The sequence below is a fragment of the Oryctolagus cuniculus genome, chromosome 3 (assembly GCF_964237555.1).
Source record: "Oryctolagus cuniculus chromosome 3, mOryCun1.1, whole genome shotgun sequence".
NCBI lineage: Eukaryota > Metazoa > Chordata > Mammalia > Lagomorpha > Leporidae > Oryctolagus > Oryctolagus cuniculus.
This window is the reverse complement of record NC_091434.1, coordinates 129346177-129362566: the sequence shown is the minus strand read 5'-3', so window position 1 is coordinate 129362566 and position 16390 is coordinate 129346177. Positions and strand designations below refer to the sequence as shown.

General features: G+C 37.7%; 1 protein-coding gene across 13 annotated transcripts in view; it reads right to left on the bottom strand.

Annotated features, from left to right (window-relative positions):
• Positions 1-16390, bottom strand: part of PCLO (piccolo presynaptic cytomatrix protein) — a 526538-nt gene that overhangs the window by 200987 nt on the left and 309161 nt on the right. For all 13 annotated transcript variants that reach the window (XR_007918164.2, XR_007918166.2, XR_007918167.2 and 10 more), the window contains one exon: positions 2161-4348. Coding sequence is in view for 10 of the 13 variants with exons in the window: in XM_051842632.2 (XP_051698592.2) it covers positions 2161-4348 (2188 nt within the window). In the remaining 3 variants the exon portion in view is untranslated. The remainder of the gene's footprint in view (positions 1-2160; positions 4349-16390) is intronic.

Here is a 16390-nt window from a genome sequence, read left to right as displayed (position 1 = left end):
ATTGAGTGTTTTATTTAATTAAATAACTGTCACTAAAAACTGTCAATCCAACAGCTGGTCTAGAGGAAAACGAATCAGAGAGTGATAAGCTTGTTGGAACGTCATAAAGAAAGAAGTTTGTCTTCCTTCAAGACCCTGTGATTATTTTAGTTCTATAAAATATTTAGGTTTATGGCCGGCACCGCGGCTCACTAGGCTAATCCTCCACCTTGCGGCACCAGCACACCGGGTTCTAGTCCCAGTTGCCCCTCTTCCAGGCCAGCTCTCTGTTGTGGCCAGGGAGTGCAGTGGAGGATGGCCCAGGTCCTTAGGCCCTGCACCCGCATGGGAGACCAGGGGAAGCACCTGGCTCCTGGCTTCAGATTAGCGTGGTGTGCCAGCCACAGCGTGCCGGCCGTGGCGGCCATTGGAGGGTGAACCAACGGCAAAAGGAAGACCTTTCTCTCTGTCTCTCTCTCTCACTGTCCACTCTGCCTGTCAAAAAAATAAATAAATAAATAAAAATTTAGGTTTACATTTCAAGAATCATAACTGTGTTAGGATCCAAAAGTAGAAAGGAAATCCTTTTCATTTAAACACACTTTTGACAAGTTCTCAAGAATGTTCATGTTAGCTTACTCCTTGGGAGCCTCAAAAGGCATAAATAATAATGATTTTATTTCATTAGAAATATTTTATTTCCAGAATTCCAATCACACCTACTTTCAAATGTAAGCCACAGAGGGAATTTTTAAAAGGATCCAAGAGTCAGGAGTCCCTTTGGCATGGGCAGGACACTTCACAACCCTGTACCAACCACTTCTCCCTTATCTTCAAAATTAGACCTGACCAGATAATTTTCTAGAATTTTATGGTTCCACATGATTTAACAAAGCAGTCTCCCTTAAGCCATTTTTAATTAAGCATGTGCTTGTTGTAAAGTACTTGTTCAATATGAAAAATTAGCAAAACAACCTAGGGCAAAAACACAGGATGGTACAAGGTAAAGTCAAAGAAAAGGGTAAATAGGTACACCAGTAAGGCATGGACTTCAAATGGCTAAAATCACAAAAGCAGCTCAGAAATTTTCAATTTTAAATCTAAAAAATTCTTTGTATGTACTCAGAAAATTATCTATACTCAATCTTATTTAGTACTACATTTTCTTTTTTTTTTTTTTTTTTTTTGACAGGCAGAGTGGATAGTGAGAGAGAGAGACAGAGAGAGAAAGGTCTTCCTTTGCCGTTGGTTCACCCTCCAATGGCCGCCGCGGCCGGCGCGCTGCGGCCGGCGCACCGCGCTGATCCAATGGCAGGAGCCAGGAGCCAGGTGCTTTTCCTGGTCTCCCATGGGGTGCAGGGCCCAAGCACCTGGGCCATCCTCCACTGCACTCCCTGGCCACAGCAGAGGGCTGGCCTGGAAGAGGGGCAACCGGGACAGAATCCGGCGCCCCGACCGGGACTAGAACCCGGTGTGCCGGCGCCGCTAGGCGGAGGATTAGCCTAGTGAGCCGCGGCACCAGCTAGTACTACATTTTCTAGCATAAAATGCAAAATGAACAAATTTTTCAATATTCATGAAAGAAAAATAAAAATATTTTATTTAATGAGATTATAAAATTATAATTAAACTAATATGTGTTTCTATCTAAAAGTTCTCACAAGTCCTTCAAATTAATAAACAATTACCTCATGAAAGTAACATAAATAATTCTGTCTTTACAAAGTCTAGCATAATAATATTTAATGGCTGTCAATATTTTAGTACTTTATAATTTTAATAATGTCACAAAGTGAAATAAAATGATCATTAAATTCAAAACATTTAAATAATGAAAGATACATACAATGAAAAATTTTACAACTACAGATTTAAAGGATGAGGATATTTTATTGATAGAATTATTTGATAATGGTTTTAGAAAAGCAGACACGAAACAAATCAACCAAACAATCAGGAAACAGAACAATAAAAGAAGAAATTAAAAATGAATAAAGAAAAGCATGCTACAAAATCTATACAGAAGATTAAATTTCCATTTACACAAAATCAAATTGAAGTAAACATGCAAAAGACGCACCAAGAAAGGTAGACTACATCTTTCAAGAAGGAAAATTAAACATGCAGAAAAATAAGAGTTTGAGTTTTGAGAGTAACAGCGAGCTGTGAGGCCCAATTTACCTTCACTATCTGACATGGCATGTTGGAAGTCGTCCATGATGAATGCTATGTCGCGGTCATAGCCACGAGTCCTTGATTCTTCTCTCATATGTTGCTGAACTTCAGGCAATGAATGACTTGACCCAAACTGATCCCTGGTATCTGCTGATATTGGCGGCAAGGGTCCAGCTGCAGCCCTTGCCATTCCCATTGGTTGGCCAACAGGACTGAGTGGACTTTCTTCTTCAGAATTCTGGGCCACAATTGGTATTCTTCCTCTACTCTGGCTAATTGGCAAACTAGTAGGCTTAGTTCTTGAAGATGGTGAGGCATGAGTGAAGGAAACATCTAGAGCTTCAGCCTCTTGAGCTTTCAGTCTTAGTGAGGAGCTGGAAGAGTCTCTTTTAATTGACAAATCAAGCCCATAAACAGAAGAAGGTCTGGAGGAAGGTCTGGACCTGCTGCCACTACTGTAAGGCTTATCTGCTTCATCCTGCAGAGCTGACCGTATAGTATTCCCTAATGTGCCCAGTCCTGTGCCAAGAGATGATCCCATAAATTTTTGCTGGTCTGTAATATTTTTTCTAAGGCCAAAAGTGATATCATCTTGAAGAAGTCTTGCCCTTGAAGAAATCCCACCAATAGATGAAGTACTTGAAGTCATATAGCTTGAATAATCAGGTTCTAGGTCTCTACTTTCTTGAATAGGTGAAAATTTTGACATTTTGGGGTCAATTAGTGATTTCTTATGCTTTGACTGCTTTTGATACAGTATGGCTGCTGGTAGCTGTTTTGCTGCTTGTTTTTCAAGTGTGAGTCTACTGATGCTATATTTTTCAGATTTTGGAAAATGTCTATAGCTAGTATCTGCATGATAATAATGTGAGAGACCAGCAAGGTGATCTAAACTCTCCGTCCCTCTACGGAATTCTTGTTTAATCTGCTGTTTCAGAAGCTTCAACTCATAGGGATCCTCCATTGGGTCTTCCTCTGCTTTCACATAACTATGTAATCTGGAAGAAGTCTGTAAAGGTGCTAGGAAATCTGTCACTTCTTGAGATCTACGAGTCTCAGTGGTTCGGAGCAGACGGTCCGTTTTTGACAGATCCTTTTCATGAAGACTAAATGCAGTGCTTAATGCTGCTGTACCTTTGGGAATTTCTCCAATGTCATCAATTAAAACATAGTTACGTGAAGTATGATGGTCAATATCTGCATAGAAAGAATCTGCAGATATGCTGGATATAGGACTGCTTGCCATGCTACTTCTTTCCTCCAAACCTATTCTCAAGTCTAAAGTATTGTATTTACTACCAAGATGGGAAACAGCATATGTGTTATCAGTAGAAGCAGGTGCTATCATCAGAGGCTGGTTGCGAATCACTTCATAGTTTGAAGTTATCTTGGGCTCTAGATACAATGCAGTCTGCCGTGGCTTCTGCTGAATTACCATCATGTGTGACGGTAACTGGTAAGAAGGTTGTGGGGTTGGTGTAGGTTGCGCTTGAGGTGTGAAGGACATTGTTGCCACAGCTTGGAATGTTGGCTGAGTCTGATAAGGTGAAACCTGCTGAGTGTACAACGTTTGTTGCTGAAAATGGGATTGCTGGGTGTACGGGGTGGGTGCTTGGGTAGGAAGAGGAGGGGAAGAGTATTGGTATTGTGTGTAAGGACTTGTAGGAGGAACTAGCTGAGATTCTGTTTGGGTTTGTGGTGGTATAAACTGGGTGAATTCGGGTTGAGGAGCAGTTCTGGGTCGTTCAATACCATGCTGACTTTCTATTCGGGTTGGTCTGGCAGTGCTCACTTCACTGTCAGACATGTAATCACGATCCTCCGCTACGCCTTGCAGGTAGGCTCGCTCTCTCTTTTCTCTCTCCTTTAGTAATGCCTCTTTCCTCCTGTTAATTCCCATTTCCAAGTACCGCAGCTTGGCATCAATCTCCTTTTCTTCTTCATCAAGTTCCGCTTGTTTCTTTCTAAGCTTCGCAGATTCCCGTTCCACAAGATCAAGCTCTCTGTCTATGTCCTGGAGAATCTTGGCTCGAGCCATCGTATTGGTCCTACAGATCCTTCTCCTGGAAACGGTGCCCATTGTGCTGTACGTTGACTGAGCTCCTGTGGAAGCTTCCTCAGGAGGTGGATTTGGCAGAGTTCTCTTAACTTTTTTCTGAGTGCCAGATGGTGTCACGGTTTGAGAACCCTTTGTCTATAATAAAGGAAAAAAAATACAGTCCTTTGTTATCAAGTGAAAATAAAGGCAAAAAAATCTTCATAAATTGCATTCAAATAAAAATGATTTCACATGTTTCAGCTATCACAGCATAATTTTTCAAATTATGTATAATTCATGGTCCCAAATGCAATGAACTGAAAAATTCATTTTCAAGAATTTCATTTTCAACAATTGAAAAATATTTTTCTTCTCTAGGTGAATTTGTTATTTATTATTATAATCCCTGGAAGTTGTCGTCAAATCAAGCACTGAACTCATTGCTCATGTATGTATATGCATATGTGTTTTATATATTTATAACCTGATTATTATTTTTATTAGAAGCATAATGATACTTCCCAGCCTACCTTCCCTCCTCTTTCATTTATTAGTCTTTTAATTTTTACAATGAAATATTTTCAGCTTATTTTATAATCTTAACTCTCCACTAAGAATTCAATAAAAAGGAAAAAAAAACACAGAACAGGAGAGACAAGGGCTGTAAACAATAATCAGTTCTCAAAATGTCAATTTTGCTAATATAGGCTACATTTTGGGGGGCATAAATTTTACTAAGATTCTACGAAGAACTCTAGAACCTTAATTTCCATCTATCTCTTTTTTAATTTATTTGTTTGACAGATAGAGTTAGACAGTGAGAGAGAGAGACAGAGAGAAAGGTCTTCCTTCCGTTGGTTCACCCCTCAAATGGCCGCTAAGATTGGAGCTATGCCAATCCGAAGCCAGGAGCCAGGTGCTTCCTCCTGGTCTCCCATGCATGTGCAGGGGTCCAAGCACTTGGGCCATCCTCCACTGCCCTCCCGGGCCACAACAGAGAGCTGGACTGGAAGAGGAGCAACCAGGACTAGAACCTGGCGCCCATATGGGATGCCAGTGCCGCAGGCAGAGGATTAACCAAGTGAGCCACGGTGCCAGCCCCTCCATCTTAATAGACACACAATTTAACTGGATCTACTCCTAGTGTATCTATGCTAACGATCTAAAATTGAAGGTACGTTTGTTGAAGATGTTAGTTTAGCATGCTATATGCTATATGGTATTTATCTTTCCCTTCACACTTTTACTCCTTAGAGAGACTGTCATTCCTATTCCAATGAACTATTTCAAAGTAAAATCCTCAAATTCTATTGGGCCTTCCTGTTGCATATTCTTTACAAGATGGGTTCTTTCTCTTATAATCCAAAGATATTAATTTCTCCTTTTCCCACCACTCAGCAAATGTTGAGGACAGAAAAAAAAACAATAAAAAATAAGTCTATGAATTTTGATCTAAAAATTAAATCTTATAAATTAGAGCACATTTGTCCAAGATGTCATGGTCTCAAAGTCTTTTTTTAAAATTTCTAACTTTGTTTCCTTCATAGTTTTTAATCTGCTTTCTGATATCATTTGTCTGCTCCTTTTACACGCCCTGTTTATTTAATAAATACTACAATGTAAAACTTCCTAAGGATTTCATGAGACTTGTGCATATTTCCCACATTTGAAATACTTGATAAATTGAATAAATGTCACCAGTCTGAGAAATTGGGTCCAGTGATTTTGAAATTGTAGTTTGTGCCTCCTGAGAGAAAAATCTCAAAGAACAGGGAGAACTGGAGCCTCTGTAGGCAGCAGTTTGGCAAATATTTATGTCCCTCTCATCCTAAATTGTTTTCACTTTATCCAGTACTCAATTAAGTCAGGGTCACTATGAAGATCAAGTGAGACAACAGTATAATACAATAGGCACCTATTTTTGAAAAACCCACATTCCATATTTTAAAAAATTTACTTGTAAAAAATAAACATAGATCATAGCAGTAATGAAAATTGAGATCTTACAATCATTTTCTTCATAATTTTTCAAAATTCTAATACAGCTATATCATAATTTAAAATACTTTTCCATAATAACCTTTGAATCTTCTGAATGTAACAGTGTTCAACAGGAGGCTAAAAGTTACCAGTTTTCCTTTGTATGTATGTGAGATGCCTTAGAATTTAAAAATGTACAATACTGTCCTATACTACATATATTGTGTTGGTGAAGTGGTTTGAACAAAGGTTGTTTATGTTATCCTGGAAGTATTATGGTACTGAATAATGGAGACATTACAGAGGAAGAATTTTCCTTTGCAGCAAAGGAGATGGATATGTTAAATATACTGAATTGATTTTTAAAAATAGTGTAGGTACTCAATAAATGGCTGCAAATATTTGTTTAGTGAAAGAATGAAGATATGAAATATTAAAATTAGATCTTGTGACTATTTTTAAATGCTCTGATTCAAATGGTGAATTTTTCAGAATTCACTGATTAGACCTGGAGTATACAATATGAAGAGCCACACAAAGACAATTATTAAAGTAAATGTAATCCTTGGTGGGGGTATAATTGATATATTGTTATTTGTTCACATTTTGTACATTTTATAATAATTTAACTTCATTTAACTTTTATAGCTTTCATCTGAGAGAACAGGCCTAGTGAAACAACTTTTCTATTTTTTTAAAAGAAGTCCCAGGTAAAAGAATATAATTTAAAAAAAGAATGTATTTGAAATTAAACATCAATGTTCTTGTCCACTCAGATATTTATTTCCGTTATATTATATTAATACTATATTAACAACTTTCATTTTGTGTCTGTTCTTTCCACTTGGATCAGCATTTAGTTTTGAATTAATCAGTGAATTTTCTCCCCTTTTTCTTTTTTCTAACTTTGTTTTTAATTGACACAGAACTATTTATTTATGGGATTCAGTGTATTGGGGATTTCTAATGATACTCCATGGTTGCAAATATTAAATGAACCATGACATGTGTTAATTAATATTTTTGAAGCCTTGGTATGAGTCACGGGAACACAAGACAGCAGGTGAGTAGAACTAACCTACCTGTCCTCCCAGTCTCCAGATACTGACATAACTTTTATCCCAGTTGAAAAAAAAGTCATAAAGTTGTAGACTTGCCACTGTCTCAGCCAACTCCCTCACAATGAGAGGCATTGGAACACAGTGATTGAAGGCTTATTCTTCAATCCTAGTTCTGCCTTTTAGGAGCTGTGAGAACTTCAGCCAGTTGTTTAAACTCCATGGACATCAATTCTTTTATATGCAAAAGAAGGTTAATATTTCTTCTTACAATATTGGTTTGTATAAGGAGTAGATGAATTAACTTAAGGCTCTAGATTAGTTCTTGGCCCATATATTTATATATTAATAACTGCTCTCCAACATTTTACTGAACAGGTACTTGAATGGAAGTTGCCCTACTCGACATTTTGGTCAAGTCCTCCTCCCAATTGATCAAAGTACAAAGTATTGGTTTTCAATAAGATTTTCTGATAGAAAATTCCATATAACAACACAGTTGATTTCATTCTGAAAATCATGATCTTTAACTTCTGTTTTTTAAAAAATCAAAAGAATTATGCATCCAGAGAAAAAGAAGTACTGTTTTCAAACTTAAAAACTTTTCAACGAAGTGAAATGGACACTATGGGAAACGGTGACTTGATCAGCATAGCCCTGACTGTTAATGAACAACTTAATACATTATCCCTCTTAGTAGTTTTTTTGTCTGTTCTACTTAATATGACTGGTTTAATTCTGTAATTATCACACAGTTATTCTTAAGTGTTGAAAATTAACTGAAATGTGATCCCTGTTAAACATAAGAGTGGGAATAAGAGAGGGAAGAGATGTATAATTTGGGACATGCTCAAGCTGACTTGCCCCAAATGGTAGAGTTAGAAACATACCAGGGGATTCCAATTCAATCCCATCAAGGTGGCATGTACCAATGCCATCTCACTAGTCCAAGTGATCAATTTCAGTTCACAATTGATCACAATGAAAGGACTAAGAGTCAAAGGGAGCACATAAACATGTCTAGTACCTGCTAACACTAACCGATAGAATAAATAAAGGGGAGAGTGATCCAACATGGGAAGTGAGATACTCAGCAGACTCATAGAATGGCAGATGTCCTAAATAGCACTCTGGCCTCAGAATCAGCCCTAAAGGCATTCGGATCTGGCTGAAAAGCCCATGAGAGTATTTCAGGCATGGAAAGCCAAGACACTCTGGCAAAAGATCTCTGTGAGTGAGATCCCAGTGGAAAGAACAGGTCTTCAAAGAAGGAGGTACCTTTCTCTGAAGGGAGGAGAGAACCTCCACTTTGACTATGACCTTGTCTAAACAAGATAAGAGTCGGAGAACTCAGAGGGCTTCCATAGCCTTGGAAACTCATGACTGGAGCATAGGGAGATTACTGATGCCATAGACAGGAGTGTCAATTGGTAAAGTCAACAACAGGAGTCACTGTGCACTTACTCCTCATGTAGGATCTCTATCCTTAATGTGCTGTGCATTGAGATTTAATGCTATAACGAGTACTCAAACAATATATTTCACTTTGTGTTTCTATGGGGGTGCAAACTGTTGAAATCTTTACTTAATGCATACTAAACTGATCCTCTGTAAAAAAAAAAAAAAAAAAAAAAGAAATTATCAATTCCCAACTTGACTCTCACTGGGATTAAACATGACAATAGGTCTGATCTGATTTCATCATCATTTAAAAAAAATCATCTATTATTTTTCACTTTATGTTTCTGTGTGGGAGCAAACTGTTGAAATCCTTACTTAATGTATACTAAGCTGATCTTCTGTATATTAAGATAATCGAAAATGAATCTTGATGTGAATGGAAGGGGAGAGGGAGTGGGAAATGGAGGGTTGTGGGTGGGAGGGACGGTATGGGGGGGAAGCCATTGTAATCCATAAATCGTACTTTGGAAATTTATATTCATTAAATAAAAGTTAAAAAAAAAAACAACTTTTCAACGAAACTAGTTGTCCAATGTCAGGCCTCTAACATTATCTAAGGAACACCTATCTCACACTATCTGAAAAGTGTTCTGCAAGTGTATTGTTGTCAGTGAAAAGACAGTCTAATCTCTCCTAAATTACAACAGATGCTTTCCTATAAAACAATGAGCTCTACATAATACATCATCAATGAAATGGGATGAGTCAGGGAAACATATAAAGTTCATGAGCTGGAAGCCACACCTTCCCTACTCTGTATGATCATATCCACCCACCTGTCAATCCAATGACCCCTTCCCCAGGAAGTACTTCCCCTTAACCAGGACCTGGAGGCTGTACCATGTTAATAGTTCCATTTATAAACTCATAAGAAATCAGGTAAAGTTGAAGCTCTCTCTCCTCATGGACCCAGAGGGAGCAGGTAATGAATATCTCTCTCTTTACCTTTCCTGGCCCACTCTCCCTAAATGAAATCCACATGTGCGTGTGGGCACTCTATAAATAAATGTTATCAGGTTGCATGTCCTGTTTGTGCCTGTACTTAGGAATGCTTCTTTAAGTAAAAGACAAGAGTCTGGAATAGAAATTTAGGCCCAATCTAGCCCACAAAAATCCCTATCAAGACAACTCAAGTCTTTTTGCTTTAGTGAAAGCCTTGCCATTACAGTTCAAAATAAACTATATTTTCAAATGTAAATTGGCCATGAAGAATAATGGAAATTATTTTGATTAAAAAAAAAAAAAAAAAAAAAAAAAAACAGGGGCTGGCACTGAGGCGCAGCAGGTTAAAGCCCCAGCCTGATGTACCGGTTCGAGTCCTGGCTGCACTTACTTCAGATCTACCTCTCTGCTAATGCCCCTGGGAAGGCAGCAGAGAAATGGCCCAAGTCCTTGGGACCCTGCACCCACGTTGGGGGCTGGGAAGAAGCTCCTAGTTCCTGGCTTCAAATGAGCTCAGCTCTGGCCATTGCGGCCATCCGGGGAGTGAACCAATGGATAGAGCACCCCTCTCTCTGTGTCTCTGTCTCCACCTCTTTCTGTAACTCTGTCTTTCAAATAAATAAAATAAACCTAAAAAAAAAAAAAAAAGCAAAAACCAGTCAAGTGATGTGTAGGCAATAGAATTCCTTAGAAGTAAACCTTGAAAAACGGTTCTACTTAGCAAATCAAAACATCATCACTCTAGTCCATTCATTCACTTAAGCTTCTCTTCAGCAAAGTAAAATATTGCCGGCTACCATATGCTGGGGGCACTGGCACAAAATGATTATTATTTACTGATATTATCAACTAGTATCTCTCAATATAAAAGGCAAGTTAAAAATTCAGTGAAGACTCTCAGAAATTTAAGAAGCTATTTTTCCTTCAATACAAATGACAACCACTTAATGTATTCTGACAACTGGCTGATTCTTACAGTATTTCAGACACCCAGATCCTTGGCTTAGGAAAAGGTTCACATTATGAGAATATGGGGTTAGCCAGGGTGAGCACTAAAGGAGATAATGCCTAACAAAGATGCAACAGAGAGGAGGAGGTCTAATGAAAATATTAGTTGAACCACTTTTTTCCCTAGGATTCATTTTCCATCATTATGCAGGTTCTTTAGATGTGACACCTAAGAGCATATATTAAATACAATGAATAGTAATTGTTTATGTATTAATCTCCAAACAAAAGAGGTAATAAAAGCTACCCTGCATATAAGATCAATATATAACTACTTATCATGTACATTTCAAAAACTCAGTTCTTTAAACTACAACAACATTGAAAGTAGTAGTATTTATATTGCTGGTGGTGATAAAAACATCAAAATAAAAATATAGGTCATATCAGGGAAGCTCTCTGGGGATAAAAACAGAGCATAGGCCAAAAGCCTTACAGAGATTCAGAAGGTAACAGGGTAAGGCAGCTTACCATGGGATTAGTGAAAACAGAAGCACATACATTGAGCTGAATGTTTAAGTCCCATCTGTTAAAGTCAGTTCCAGAAACCTGCAGTCATGAAGAAATGGGAGGTCCAATGCTGTGACATCTTTTGTTTTGTTCAAGACAAGTAGGAAATCTGGATTGAACAATTTTGGTTTCTATTTTGAACGGCTTTAGGTTGTTGAGATCAAAGAAGCCAGGCTTTGGGATGCACTGGGAGTCTGAAATCTCTATTCCAAAGGAGCATTTTCTAGCATATGTAGGGTGCCCACTGAGAATCCATTAGAGGGTCAAACATGGCACTAACGACTAGTTGAGAGGCAATAGGTTTTCAACAGTGAAGGAGGATGACGGCAGGAGGATACAAGAGCCCTAAAGACAAACAGTCCTTTATTACATTTTATAGAGTTTTCATTCATTCTCTTTGATTAAATCCTTTTGGACTTATTTATTTACTTGAAAGGCAGAGAGAGAGAGAGAGAGAGAGAGAGAGAGAGATCTAACATCCACTGTTCACTTCCAAAATGGTTCCCCCAACAACCAGGGCTGGACCATGTTGAAGCCAGGAGCCACAAACTCCATCCTGGTATCCCACATGGGTGGCAGGGTCACAAGTACTTAGACCATCATCTGAGCCTTTTCAGGCCCATTTGCATGGAGCTGGACTGGAAGCAGAATGGCCAGAACTGGAACAAGCATTCCAATATGGGATGTCAGTGCTGCACGCAGAAGTTTAACCCTTTGTACTCCAATGGCAGACCCAGGTTAAATCATGAATATGAACTTTCATGCATTTTTCTCCACAGTCTACTGATTCCTTTATTATTATCCCTAAAATATGCATAGCTCTTGTATTCATTCACAAAGTTATTAAGTACCTCCTCTGTTCAAAGCAATTCGTAGGCACAAACAGAACCCAGATTACAGAATCATTAAAAAGTCTTAGATTTAAATTGAAGTATGTGCCTGTGAGGGGTAGAGGGAGGTGTGGTGGCTGCTGGTGGAGGCACTTTGTTTTATAGCTGATTAGTATCATTTAACATGAATTCAGAAATATAATAGACAACTGAATGATGTCTTCCCAACTTATAATTTAAAAAATTTTTGATTATCAAAGCCATAAAACATATTCTAACCCAGATATTTGATTCCAATGAAATCAACAGAATATAAAATGATGGAGTCAGAACTCTAAATAAGAAAATAAAAAGAGAACAATCAAATTTGCCTTGAAGGGTAATAAGCATTTTTACAATAAGCATTGTAAAAAGAAATTTTGTCATGATTAAAGGTAATCAAGCAACTGTAAGCCGCAATTGAAGGTGACAGGACTGTTGTCTAGAAAAAAACTTGTCATCCACTAAAGTGTTCTCTGTTTACCATCTTGCTAAAGGTTTTGGGTTTTTTCTTTTTTTTTCCCAGATAATGCTGGTGCTCTTAATCTGAAAATAGTATTATACTAAATGACCTAGATTTTTAAAATAAAAATAACTAAATATTTTAACACAGCTATGCAAACAATAGGCAAAAGGAAATGAAAAGAGAATCTTAATAAAATGGGAGTTAAAGGAGGACTGGAGTAACAGCTAATTAGATAACACAATACCAAGGACTTAATTGACATAAAAAAAGACCTTCAAGATACGCCGGCATCCCATTTGGGTTCCAGCTCGAATCCTGGCTGCTTTAATTCCAATCTAGATCCCTGCTAATGGCCTGGGAAAAAGTTGCAGAAGATGGTCCAAATGTCTGGGCCCCTGTCACCCACGTGGGATACCCAGATGAAGCTCCCAGCTTTTGGTTTCAACCTGACCCAGCCCAGGCCAATGCGGCCATCTGGTGAGAGAACCAGTAGATAGATTTCTCTCTCTTTGTTTATTTCTCCTCCCCTCTCTCAGTAATAATGACTATCAAATAAATAAATCTTTTTTTAAAAAGCAAAAAGACAAGTTTTACTGTCTAAATTATTTTTAAAAAATGTTTTTCTCATGGGAGCTCATTTATACCATATAATTTGCAGGGCAATTTGCTTCTTCTGCATTTCAGGAATATTAATAAAAATAATAATAGCTAAGGTATATGGATCACTATCCTAAAGAGTTTAAATGTGTATGTACATTATCTGTCAAAATAACCAAACTGTATCAGAGGATGAGAAATTTTTTCTTTTCAAAAAGTTGAGCAATGGGGCCGGCACTGTGGCGCAGTGGGTTAAAGCCCTGGCCTGAAGCACAGCATCCCATATGGGTGCCGGTTCTAGTCCCGGCTGCTCCACTTCTGATCCAGTTCTCTGCTATGGCCTGGAATAGCAGTAGAAGATGGTCCAAGTCCTTGGGCCCCTGCACCCACGTGGGAGACCCGGAGGAAGCTCCTGGCTCCTGGCTTCGGATTGGTGCAGCTCCGGCCATTGCAGCCATCTGGGGAGTAAACCAGCGGATGGAAGACCTTTCTCTCTCTGTCACTACCTTTCTCTGTAACTCTGTCTTTCAAATATATAAAATAAATCTTAAAAAAAAAAAAAGTTGAGCAAGTTAAAATTATGTAAGGGCTACTATTTAGAGGCAGAGATGCTAGACCAAAAGTATTTCCCTACTGATTTATATATTACATATTTAATATGGAAAAAGTCAGTTTAATAATTTATTTAAATAGTTGTTAAGCATCCTTCTAAAATGTACTGTTTTAGAGACTAAATGCATGAAGTCAAGAGGTTAGAGAAAGGATATATCTAGATCTTGCCCACAAAAAACTTACAAATTAGAAATATTTCTTAGAAAATTGCAAAATGAAGGAACTATTTCAGTATCAAATAGCTCTAGTGCAATATAAAAGATAAACTTGTAAACTCCTGTACTACTGTGGAGATACAGGAGTGCATTTAATATATATATATATAGTCATCAAATATATAATATATATAATTATATATATATCATCTCTGCTGTTTAAAATGAAAATAAATATTCATCATAATAATATTTTGGATTTTCAGGTTTGTTCTTTCAGCGAAACAAGAACTTTTGTATACAGGCCCCTTTTATATGATGGAGATATGGGTACATTTTAAAAAATATTTTATGTATTCATTTGAGAGGTAGAGCCATAGACAGAGAGAGGGAGAGACAGAGAAATAGGTCTTCCATTCGCTGGTTCATTCCCCTAAATGGCAGCAATTGCCAGAGCTGGGCCGATCTGAAGCCAGGAGCTTCTTCTGGGTCTCCCACATGGGCATAGAGGCCCAAGCATTTGGGCCATCTTCTACTGTTTTCCCATGCCATACCAGAAAGCTTGATAGGAAGAGGAGCAGCCAGGACACGAACCAGCACCCATATGGATGCAGGCACTGCAGGCGGAGGCTAAGTCTACTACGCCACAGCAGTGGCCCCACGTGGGTACATTTTTAAACAGTGTCAGTTCACAAGCATTTATTGATAAATATTTTGATACATACAAAGATCATGCATACGACAGGAAGTGAGCAAGAAGAGTATGTAGAGACTTTGAGCTTGGGGAAGGAAGAATGACAAGACAGAAAGCCTAGCAGTTAAAGAGTGGATGGAAGAGTCTTCTCTAAGTTAAGGGAACAGCAAAATGTAAATTTTCAGAAAAATATCAAGAACGGTCCGGTTTCATTTGGAGCTAGTGATGCATTAATACCACTGAGATGTAAATACACACAAAGAATGTTCTCCACAAACAGAGGAAAAATTGAAGGGCAAATGAAATAAATAAAAAATTACAAAACAAATCCTTGAACACTGTATCTACAATAAAATCTCAATTCACCCACTTTTCTTCTTCTACAGATTAAAAAAGCAACCTTGGTTGTTACCTACTGGTCACATTAACTCTATGTGCCATACCAGGGTGAACTATCAAACTGTAAATGTGCAATCGCTGACAATGATTTGCAAGGGAATACACTAAGTTGTAGTTTTATCAAAGAGGAAACTGTGAGAATGCAATTCAGTTTCCTGCAGTAACAACTTGGCAGCCCATGTAGATAACACAGCCGAAACAGATATAATCTAGCAGTGTGCATCAACAGAACATTTAATGTTTTCCTGTGATAGTTATCGACAGAGTTTAGGCCATCAGAACAGAAAGTGTTGAGGTATCTGTGTATAGACCAGGACTTTTAGTGGTCCAGCATCAACATCTGTAATGAATCAATGTTCCTTACAGTTGGCACTAATCACATCGGGACCAGGTGTTTCTGAGTTGTGGAGTGTGATCTGTGCATTATAGGAGGAGTTGTACCACTGACCTCTATCTACTAGATATTATCAGCTATTGTGCCAATCAAAAATGTTTTCATGAGTTGTCCAACATCTCCTGGAGGAGGCAGCTGGTGTGCAAATTTTTTTTATTTATTTGAATAACATAAACTAATATTTGAAAGCTACTCAACTAGTTTTATATTTCATATATTATGGAACGGGGAGAAAATAACCCAGGTGCCTTCAATTATGAGAATGAATCCACTCAGTGCATTAGATTAATCTTTTAAATCCTAACTCCATAAAAATCACGGGAAGTTTCCACAACTGCCATAACTATGAAAAAATCAGGGTGTCGGGAATTGCGAGTCTGATCAAAAAAATTTACCTACATGCTAGCACTTTGTTAAAATTTGCCTGCAATTCTTAAGTTTAAAAGAAGGATCAATGCTGAAAGTAAAATATATTAAAAGCTTAAGAAGAAAGGATACTATTTAGTTTGGGAAATTAAATACCAGAATAATTAAGAGATATCAGTTGGACAGCTAAGCCCAATTTTAAAACCAAGAAACTTCTGGCTTTTAAAGAGTAATTTAAGAAAGAATTAGAATACATAAAAAAATTTTGAAAGCCTGGGGAAAGTTAAAAAAATTTGAAAACATTTATAAAAACAAGAAACACAAGCTATTCACTGTATTCAGTGTAATACTGACATTATGTTAATGAGTAAGTAGGGTCTCCACTCTTTATGTAATAAAATATACAAATCTTGAGAACAGAAACTGATTTCAGGGTCTTTTGTCTTATCCTAATTAAAGTCTTTTCCACTCAGCAATTGCTTTTGCTCTGGAGACTTTTTTTTTTTTTTTCCTTTTTAAATCTTAGTAAGGAGCGTGATACTTGAACATACTATCTGGCTCTCTGACTTTATTCTATTCTGTTTCTGGTCGTTTATTCTTCATAGGGTGTAAAGATCATCTAAAAAGAGTTTTGTCCCTTGAGCATGAGATGAAATATGTAGGGTTTTTGATCCCTCTGAACAAGAT